At 40.2% G+C, this 11,239-nt stretch overlaps 1 protein-coding gene across 1 annotated transcript; it reads left to right on the forward strand.

Moving 5' to 3' along the window:
- Window positions 1-7,832: 7,832 nt before the first annotated feature.
- LOC149303100 (transcription factor BTF3-like) lies at window positions 7,833-10,203 on the forward strand. The gene is made up of 5 exons (XM_089481773.1): window positions 7,833-7,901; window positions 8,774-8,887; window positions 9,292-9,493; window positions 9,784-9,840; window positions 10,141-10,203. Exons 1-5 carry the CDS (start codon window positions 7,833-7,835, stop codon window positions 10,185-10,187), a joined length of 489 nt encoding a protein of 162 aa, XP_089337899.1. The 3' UTR covers window positions 10,188-10,203.
- The last annotated feature ends 1,036 nt before the right edge of the window (window positions 10,204-11,239 follow it).

An 11,239-nucleotide genomic window follows, 5' to 3' on the forward strand; every position in this document is an offset into this window, starting at 1 on the left:
GGCTTGCTTGGCAGATCATAAGGCTGTAGGTTTAAGGAGAGACCCTCTCCTCTTCCCCTCCTCCTGGGCTCTCCACCAACACTCAGGGCACAATAACCAAGCAAGGCTGGTGAGGTGCCCAACACAACTCCCGTTGTGCGGTTTTGCACGAGATTAGTGAGCGCTTTCTCCCAAACCTGTATTCAGGCATTAGGTTCTAGAGACAGAAAGAGGATTTGGATGAGAATCTCGAGAATGCTCTTAGAAAAAGGTTGGCTTTCAGTCCAGAAGAGGGAGGATCCACAACTCTCCCTGTAAAAAAAAAAATCAAAAAAAAAAAATCACATGGTTGTAGACGTCAGAAGAGCTAATGGCATGGGGGGAAATGAATTAGCCCCATGAAAATATACCAGCCCGGGGCCTCGATGCCAGTCCTCGCCCTGGGCTCAGAAGAACTCTTCTAGAGAACTAGAGTTAAAACCCCACCAAGACATTACAGTACAATAAACAGTATATACACCCTATCATATATATAACATCCACACTGCTGGGGGAAGAGGTTAGCAGGAAGTTCCTGGGTTTACTTGCTGCAAGTTTCAATATAATGATTTGCCTCCAGGTATTAAATGAATCTGTTTTAATTTTTAAAGATAGATAGATATATTTATATTCTAATAGAAATTTTGAAACTCTTAAATGCTTCATTGATTAAAATTCTGATTACAAATAATTCGTACATACTTCTGTAGCCTTTTTCTAACGTTTTCTAATAATCTAAAAGCAAGTGCTTCTTTTTGTGTTTATATATATATATATATATATACACTTCCTATCATCGATCTCCCATCTGTGATTATGTGAAATTGACACCTCGCCGACCTGTTATCAGCGCATCTAAGGCACCTCTTGTGTGTGACCATGAAGCCAGGCTGGGTGTTATTTCCAAGTGCACTTTGATAGCAACCGATGGAGTAACCCACGCTGGATGTTACATATTTACTCACACTGCAGCTATTAATCTTTTACACACTCCCAAAACAAGCTGAACCTTTGGTAATACATCGGAATTAATCTGGTTTTGAAGAGCGTGGATACATTGGCTTCTTACAATAAGATAACTATCCACATTTCACTAAATGCCCAGGAATTAGCAAAAGTTTCATATATCCGAGACTCCCATATTATTATTATTATTATTTTATTGTTATTATTAAATAAACAAATACATTTACTAATACTTAAACGTATAGTATTTTATAAAATGATATATATTCAACTCTTTAATTTAAATATTAGTTAAATTATGGCTACAAATGTTTCACTATATTGATCTATAATGTTTCATTAATACAATGGAAATAATTCAATTTTAATCCAGATATATTAATAATTTAAACTACCGAAATATATAGTGTTGATATGTTTTTGTAGATACAAATATGTGCATGTGATAAATCGCATATATTCCTAATAAAAATATAAAGTTAAATTTGTTCCCTATTTTCGTCGTGTCATTTGTCATGTGGTTTTTAATAAATACAGTAGATGATATTCACCGCATCAAATATATTTTGTAAATTTCATAAGATTTATGACACATAATAATGCGTTATACATTTATTCCCACCCTTAAATCTTTAATTACATGTATAATCGCCTTTATACAGTATAATGATGACCGATTATTAATTGTGTACATTTTTCATATTGCTGAATGTCTCCCTGTATTTGATATAATATATGAAAAACAGAAATGTGAGTCAAACGAAATATTAGGGAGGAATTAAAATAAATTGTGCTCCTTCTTAAGAATCAGGTGTGCAGGAAATGTATGGTTCACTCTTACAGATGCAGGTCGATAGAAGTTCATTAGGGCACAAGCTTCAACAGATCTAACACCCCGGTGAACCCAGTTTGTTACCGTTTAAAATGGTTGTTTTAATGCAATTATTTCAGCAAAAGGAAAAATATGAGGGATTTAAGGTTTAAGTCATAATGGCTGTTCTTAACGTTAAATCAGCTAGAGGTGATCGGTGAGATTTCGTTAAGACGAGGGCGCCACCTAGTGGATTGTTGAAGTAATCAGGTTACATTATTGATGGAAACTTTGCACCAGGCTCACTGTATGCCTGGCTAACTATATGCTGCCCAGTGCTATGGTAGAACACCTCCACATACATTATAGGGATTATAGTACACAACCCGTAGTATACCTATGTTTGTTTTACTGTCCCGTTGTCTCTAATGTCCCATTAAGCTCATGCAAAAGAGTTGCAAGTGCAAAATGTAAATAAATCACCGGGTTTGGGGAAATTTGTTTTACTATTATTTTTTAATACTCTGCAGCAATCTTTCCTCTAATTTTAAGTAGTTGGTGTGAGCAGAAATCTTTTTTTTCCTGTTACAACAGTATGTGCGCACTGAATTGGGATATTTATTTAATCCATAACTGCCAATTCAGTGCGCACATACTGTTGTAGCATAGCATTACAAGTATAGAGCAACTAAACAACGCATAACAACAGCCTTGCAGGTATAGATCAACTGAAAAACGACATGCAAAGTCTTCATTGAAGGTATAAAACAGATAAATAATGCATGGGAACCCTAAATTACTGGGATAGGCCAGTCCTGGCACCCAGAGAGCACCCAAAGGACTTGTCCAGCACCCAGATTGCACCCACAGGATTTGCCCCAACACTCAGATTACACATAACCCTACCTGACCCTAAAAAAGTCATTGCACCCTTAGTTACTAAATCAGCCAACTAACCAAATTAACGAATTTGATGATCCGAGGCACAAAAGTAAGTCCACCTCTGAATGGCTCAAAAGAAACAAACTGAAGGTTTTGGGGCAGCCTAGTGAAAGTCCTGAATTAAACTGGATTGAGATGCTGTGGGGTGCCTTTAAAAATGCAGTTCATGATCAAAACCCTCAATGTGGCTGAATTAAAACAATTTTGCCAATAAAAGACTAATTGCCAGTTATCGCACACGTTTCATTGCAGTTGCTGCTGACAAATGACCATTTGTATGACATCATCTACAGTACTATTTTGACAGCATATTTGCATATTCACATGAGACTGGACTGGACTGAATACAGAACACTTGGAAGCACCTCTCACCCATCGTCTCCACATAGAGCAACTGCCTGTCAAAGTACAGGAATTGATACCCCTATCTATTATTCCACTAGATGGAACGCTAACATTTGTAACACTCTAACATGATCAACACATGGCATATTACACTGTGTAATGATTTATTCAAGTAAAATAAAGCCAAAATTAAGAAGCCATGTGGGAAAAAGTACACCTTACGATTCAATGGCTTGTAGAACCATCTTTAGCAGCAATAACTTGAAGTAATCATTTTCCATCAGTCCCTCACATCGTTGTAGAGGAATTTTGGCCCACCTTCTTTACAATGTTGCTTCAGTTCATTGAGGTTTGCAGGCATTTGTAATTAAAATTCTTTTAGCTATGTGCATATTAAGGTCCCACCACAGCATTTCAATCGGATTGAGGTCTGGACTTTGACTGGTCCATCGCAACACTTTGATTTTTTTCTTTTCCAGCCATTCTGTTGTAGATTTCCTGGTGTGCTTGGGATCATTGTCCTGATGCATGACCCAATTTTGGCCAATCTTTGGTTGTTTGACAGATTGCCTCACATTTCACTCTAGAATACTTCGGTATACAGAGTAGATCCTGTTCCACTCAATGACTGCGAGGTTCCCAGTTCCTGTGGCTGCAAGACAAGCCCAAATCAGTACCTCTCCACCACTGTGCTTGACAATTGGTATGAGGTATTTGTGCTGATATGCTGTGTTTGGTTTTTGCTAAATGTGGTGCTGTGCATTATGGCCAAAAATCCCCACTTTTGTCTCATCTGTCCAAAAGACATTGTTCCAGACGTCTTGTGGTTTGTTCAGATGCAACTTTTCAAATCTAAGCCGTGCTGCCATGTTCTTTTTAGAGAAGAGGCTTTCTCCTGGCAACCAAACAAACCATACTTGTTCAGTATTTTTTTAATTGTACGGTCATGAACATGCTAACAGAGGCATGTAGTATTTGAGATGTAACTCTTGGGTGTTTTACAATCTCTATGAGCGTTGCACCATTTGACCATGGGGACCTTTATAGAGGTGGTCACACTTGCCGATGATCAATTAATGAAGGGCATTTGATTAGCACCACATTTTTGCTACTTAGCATCTTAATTCCTATGAAATCAGTAAGGGTATACTTAGTTGGCTTCTCCATTTTGGCTTTATTTTTGTTGAACAAATCATGACACAGTGTAATGTGATACATACACAAAGAAGGGTGGCCCTGAAGTTGGGTTGGACCCAAGTATTTTGTATTTTGCCACTGATCAAACAAAATACATTTAAAATGTGAGCACCTGATATAGCACCAACAGCACATGGGAGACAAGTTTATACTTTAGTAGATATAGAAGCAAATAACTACCTTAGCTACATTAAGTCCATGATCAGAGCTGACATGGTCCTGAATATAACGGTGGCTCAAATACATACTGAGTATAACCAGACAATATAGAGCATTGCAGCAATGGCGAAGATAAGAAAATATTGTGGTTTATATATAACAAATTAATTTGGTGCAAAGGTCGGGAAGCATTATTATTATTATCTTTTATTTATATAGCGCCAACAGTTTACGCAGCGCTTAATACAATACATATACTCAAGGGGTACGGCAAGACAAGAATTGACAGAATAAGACAAACCGATACATTCGGTGGAGAGAGCCCTGCTCACAAGCTTACAATCTTGAGGGAATTCTTATGATAACACCGTTTTGTAACTTTGCATTGTTGTATTATATAGAATTCCCATTTGGTCAGATGAGCTGCCTGACCGCAAGGCACCCTGGGAGCCATGCTCTGCCTTAGACTCATACATGGTAAAGTTAACACTGATGACAAATATAGACAGAGGATGTGCTTTTCATTCAGTCTTAGCAGCTGGTGATGAACATGAACAGCTGTAAAAATATAGTCCCAGTTGGCAGTTACATGCTTGCTACAGGCTAACCATGTTTATGTGAACTATGAATGCACAGATTAGATAAGTATTCAATAGAATGGGATGTTCAGCTTGTAAAGACGGTTTGCTTCATCCTTCTTCACAATTCTGTAAAATATGTTTTTTAAATGTCCACCCCCTCCAGACTTGTAATCGAACTTATATCATGCTGAGCAAGGCTTGTCAATGCTCTGAGAGTGAGCATGAGTCGTGTATTTATTTATTTTTAATGATTAAGAAATGTTTCCTGAATGCAATGCCTCATTTCTTCCATCCGTAACCTCAACTATTCAGTGTTAAACTGATAGTAACCCCCATGACACCTACATTAAATGCAGGGCGAGCACTTTCCTGCTGTAAATATTAGCGTAAACCTGGATATTTGTTATATAGCTCCCCTCTTTTTTTAACATTTATGGAAATTACTATCTTGAAGAGGAACAGCATAATGTTATTGAATTTGGATGCTTGGGAGGGGTAGTGATTCATGGCTTTTGTTTCAGGGATTAGTGAAGCCGCTGGTGTTTGCGTTACTGACGCCTGTCTTCCAGAGATAGGGTTCTAGTAGTTTACAGTGTCTTTCAGAAACATTTCTCTTTTAGATTACGGTGGATCACAGGTACCTAGCGGCATCGCCAAATGTCACACCATAACTTGGTAACGTCTAGGCCAGTAGATACTGTATATGTAACAGCATGAAGGTAAAACACTTTCTTCTATACAATTGCCCCGTTTTGGTCAGAACATGCCCTACAGCAGGATTCATGTCCAGGTTTGATCCGGAGTCTCCGGGTCAGATTCTTCTTTCTCTGGGCCGGGGCACGTGACTATTCTCACATCCCTTCCATCTCCCGCACACCAGAGGATGTCTAGGTCGGGCGTTTTCACAAAGCCACTACCCCAGATTAGGGAAGGCTCCCTGTGGAAGGTATTTTCACGCCCCGGACTGCCTCTTTTGACCCTGTAACAGTTCAGGTAAATACTGTGTGGGTGATAACCGTGGCTGGTGGGATGTGATGTAAATGTAGGCAAAGCATGAAGTCAATGCTCTTTAATGACATGCAGCATACTGCGCATGCTCAGTACACCCAACAGTCCCTGAAAGTAAATAAAGAGTAACACTTGTTACTTGTAGTGGAAACAAGGGCATGAAACCCCTGACAATGTGTAATATGCAACACGTTATACAAAATATGTAATATACAATGTGTAGTGTAATATACAATGTGTAATATACAGAGCTGTCATCACTTCTTGCAAGGGAAGCTCACTAGAGTTCGCCCTTCATAATGCACAACGATCGAACCCCCCGGTTTAGCCGGTGCATCCTACGGGATTTACATGTGTCCGGTATTTTGGTCAAAAACAATTGGTTAAATTAGAAAACCAACATGGCTGCGTCCTGAAACAGCGACACTTTTTTGTCTCCTACCGACTGCCGCAGAGACCGAGTGGAAGGCGGGGAACGCTGGTCACATGCCCGGGCGTCACTTCCGACCCTCCCTCTTGGCTTCCATCTTGCTCCCCGCGTGTGTGCTCCTGTTTTACTGGGGCTCTTTGGGACGCCTTTAAACCCGCTCCATTCCCCGCACACACCCGCCTGCCGGCTGCAGAAGGTGAGAGAACGCTGAGCGGGTCGGAAGGGTTTGGCCGGAAGGGCCCGAGGGGCCGGAAGGGCCTGTGTTGGTCGGTGACAGGGATGCGCAGCCCCGAGTACGCGGCCTGAATGATGCTGTGCGGCGGTGTGTCGTTCTGTTGATACCGTCTGGGGCCTCGTGCAGCTCCGCCGTGTCTGTTCTATGTGATTCCCGCCAAACCTATTTGACGTGTTTATCGCTCCTGTCACCGGGCGCCTCGAGCCGCTAGTTTTTGGGTTGAGGGGCGGATTGGTGTGAGAGGTTCTGTGTGCCCCTCCCGGTAATATGCTCTGTGCTGTATAACGGGCTATCGCGATAACCCCACAGCCGTTGGGAAGCATTGTAAAGGAATATAACACTAGAGCACGACAGCTCATGGGGTTTATTCACTAAATGGAGCTTCTGCTGTCATTATATGGGGCCAACACCGGCAGGCCTATCCAGCAAGCACTGAGCTGGCCCTGAATAATGTATAAGTCAACTGGTGATGAGAACTAATACCGATATAACTGTACATTATTCAGAGCCAGCCAGGCTCTTCCCGCAGAAGCAGCTCACTAGTGCTGGCCGTTTATAATGCATAGTGACGTCATGGAGGTAAAACTCATCTGGCGAGGCTTCCTTTAGTGAATAGACGTGATGTATTTACAGTCACCTTGGAAACTGCTTCCAAATGGACTGTTAAGTGCTCTCAGTAACGTGAGATTAATCCTTTGACAAGGACCTCATTGTAATGCCAAAGGGTCCTCCATCTTGCACCATCTGTCAATATATCATCTATTTTATATTATAGTGTAGCTGAGGTGTAATAATCTGTTTATTTTGGTTGACCCGCTATTTGTAAATCTTAGCCATGTTTTGGCGACGGTTCGTAATCCTTACGCTAGAAGTGGCTGTAACTGCACGTGATGCCGGATAATTTGACGGGCTAGTCTGTAACCGCGGGCCGTTAATAGTTAATAATCTGTTATGCAGAGGACATGAGTTTAAGTGTTTATAAGTAATGCCTCCTGCTGATCACGGTTAACAATGGCCTACTTTTAAGAGAAAAATAATCTGGCGGCATCAGCAGTCGTTCCGTGAGAAGCCGCCTTGTAACCCGGGTCCCGCACTACGTGCCGCTTTACATTCAATCGCCTTTTTTTTTTTACTTTTCAGATGAAAGAAAACATCATGAATCAAGAAAAATTAGCTAAACTGCAAGCACAAGTGCGCATTGGTGGGAAGGTAAGCCGTTCCAATAAATACACCGCACATCACAGGTAGATCGTGGCTGGTTCGGTGTTTGAAAATCTCTGCGGCTGTTAAACCCTGCAACATGTTTGGATTAATGAGCATTAAACTAGAAACTTGAATTTCTTGTTCGCTGCCGCTCCGCTCGCACTCCGTGATAGACGGCTAGATGTTGGTGCGAGTGATCGCGGGAGGGTGCGGTTAAGCCTCGTCCTCTATCTCTGCTAACCACGTTTCAACACTTCAGAGATGTATTGGCCTCACATTTAAAGAAGAAAAAGCAGAACCGGCCTCTGCTTCCTTCCCGAGGCTCTTGGTTGTTATCAGCTCCTGACTGCTAATACGTTCTCTATGTCTCGCCTATGCATTTCTCTACCAAAAGGGCTGCAATAAACCCATCGCTTCGGGCCTTAGAGTAGCAAAGACAAGGCTGAGGGCTGAGTTTAGGGAAACGCACACTGGCTGTCAGCCTTCACATTAACTATTCGCTGAACCCACGAGGCCTGCAGACAGCTGCTGGGTGACTTACTGGCCACAACGCTTACAAGCCAACTATATGTGCTTCACTGATCCCGCAGAACGGGGGGGGGGGCATAGTAAGCTTTCACTGAAACCACATAGTCAGGGATAGCTATGAGAAACGATTTACCCGTACTAAATAAATCTATTTACAGGAGTATTGTCTTGGTTTTATTTTTATATGGCGTGTGTGTATAATAAATATATATATAAATTACTATTCCTAATGCGTTCTCTTCAGTTGGGATTTATGTGAAATTTAAAACTAAGCACTGCCATTTTTGTTTGAAATGATAAACTGATTTTCATTATTTTAAACATTTTCCCCCGTGTGATCCGTTTTCCAGGGAACTGCCCGCAGAAAGAAGAAGGTTGTACACAGAACAGCCACTGCCGATGACAAGAAGTTGCAGTTCTCTCTGAAGAAGCTGGGTGTGAATAACATCTCTGGCATAGAAGAGGTATCTGTTCTCCCTCGTTCAGGTTTAGATGGACACATTGTATGGCGTAGTTTTGTTTACTTGTATAGTAGAGCGATTGCGGCTTCTATTCACTTGGGAGTTTCCCCTCATGAATGCCCTGTGCTCTGTATGCTTTATGTGGCTGTTTTGCATGGGACATTATTTGTATAAACTTGTTTCTTTAGGCCACCAGGATCAGTTATAATTATCCAGATTAACTATCAATCTTTCTGAATTCAGAGCACAATTTATAAACTGGTCTGAGTGCCCTAACAGGTTCCGTTTATGATGTAAAAATCATGGCTACAGCTAGCCTTTGGCTAAAGCCTGCTTTATGTAAAAGGTTTTAGGTTTTGCTTTAAACATCAGTAGGCCTTTTCATGACGGGTTTCTTTCGTTTACAGGTGAATATGTTTACAAACCAAGGGACTGTCATCCACTTCAACAACCCTAAAGTGCAGGCCTCTTTGGCTGCCAACACCTTCACCATTACAGGGCACGCTGAAACCAAGCAGCTCACAGAGATGTTGCCCAGTATCCTGAATCAGCTTGGAGCAGACAGTCTGACTAGCCTGAGGAGGCTGGCAGAGGCTTTGCCAAAGCAATGTAAGTACTAGGAACTGATCGGTGTATATATATATTAGCTTGTCATTTGTTGTGTTCATTTGGTAATAGCTGGACTTTTATATTCATTTCCCTCTTTAAGATTTGGGGAGTGGCGAGATAAACATAATATATAAAAACAACTATTTATAAGTGGGTAACATCTTGTGGGGCTAGTAATGTCTGTGTGATCGTTTTTAGGCTACTGTGAATAAATGTTTCAATGATAAGCACTAAAGTGGAATGGCTTTCTTTGAATGCTGTTAATTTTTGATTGCTGAATTGTATTTCAGCTCTGGATGGGAAAGCACCACTTGCAACCGGGGAGCAGGATGATGATGACGTTCCAGGTCAGACAACTTTCATTTTTATGCACGATTAAATATATATTAAAAAAAAAAAAAGTGTACAGCTTCCCGCAGAATACTTCTTTAAAACGGTTTTTGAGATTAAGCTCCCTGCTTTGGGCAATCTATAAATAGTTTTAATAAAACAACTTGGTCCTGACACCTCTTGTTTAACGGGGAGTTGGAAGGAACAGTTTATAGGGAAAACACTGATCTAAAACTTCTGGGACATGGATTGTAGAATTGTAAAACTGTTTCAATGAGTATCTCGCCATATTCTAACATGTTTTCTTTCTCTTACAGAACTTGTTGAGAACTTTGACGAGGCTTCAAATAAAGAGTCTGTCTGATTTAACTTAAACCACTGAGAAGCAGTGCTGCTATTTTATATTGTGACTGCTTTATTTTTGTTCCTCTGTTTTGAACCTAATGAGATTAAGTATTCTTGGATTTGAAGTCCTTTATAGCGGCTACCCAATAAACTGCTTGTGCAGAACATTTGCCTTTGTGGCTCTGTTAAACTGAACAGTTCTGCAAATAAGGCTCGACAATACAATAAAAATACATGAAATATTTCTGTGCTGTGCATGTTATGAAATTGTTCAGATCGACAAACCAACAACTATATGCATACTGTATGTATGTACTTTTATTGAAAACATATCATGGGAGTGTTTTTAACTTTGAATTAGGTTGTCAGTATTGTTCCTACAGGGTCTCGGCTCATAGGAAAAAATTAACCTTTATTTTTGCGCTTGCGATTATTTGCGTCCTCTCTCCCCTGAAAGGAACAGCTATGTCAATCTTCATTCTTTGACATGTCTGCACCATTTCTAGATGCAAATATTTTGTTTGTTTGAAACTTTCTGCAGCCCTTTCAATTTGACGACATGTTTGCCTGTCTGCTGGCCGTGTTTGGATTGTAATGATAAATAAGTTCCTAATACAGAAATTGTGTCTAAGCATCTGTTAATTTGTAGGAACGCCATTATATAATATATATATATATATATATATATATATATATATATATATATATATATATATATATATATATATATATATATATATATATATATACACACACACACCCCCAGCAGTTCTACTTAATGTAATGTCCTCATTCTTGGTACATGGATATGTATCTGGAATTTCTGACCTAAGATGCTTTGGTCCTGTTTACTTCTCACAAAGAAGAAAAAAAAATGTGGGGTTTTTAATGACTTCTGTATTAGCATATTTCAGCATACTAAAATGTATTGGCTATTGACAGACACAATCTATGTACATTTAAATAGGTCACAATGCCACTTGGCTATACATTTATCCGAAAGCTCTTCTTCCTCCAAAACATTTCCTTCTACCCATCAACATGGTCCTTTTTCTAAGTATAGAACGTGGA

Source organism: Sceloporus occidentalis, unplaced genomic scaffold, assembly GCF_023333645.1.
Source record: "Sceloporus occidentalis isolate IW3139 unplaced genomic scaffold, rSceOcc1.0.p SCAF_16, whole genome shotgun sequence".
Lineage (NCBI taxonomy): Eukaryota > Metazoa > Chordata > Lepidosauria > Squamata > Phrynosomatidae > Sceloporus > Sceloporus occidentalis.

Excerpts from the sequence above, each read along its gene's own strand:
- LOC149303100 (XM_089481773.1), top strand. The coding sequence starts at position 7,833 with ATGAAAGAAAACATCATGAATCAAGAAAAATTAGCTAAACTGCAAGCA. Across the intron at positions 8,888-9,291 it reads ACATCTCTGGCATAGAAGAG|GTGAATATGTTTACAAACCA; the intron begins GTATCTGTTCTC and ends TTTCGTTTACAG. Across the intron at positions 9,841-10,140 it reads GGATGATGATGACGTTCCAG|AACTTGTTGAGAACTTTGAC; the intron begins GTCAGACAACTT and ends TTTCTCTTACAG.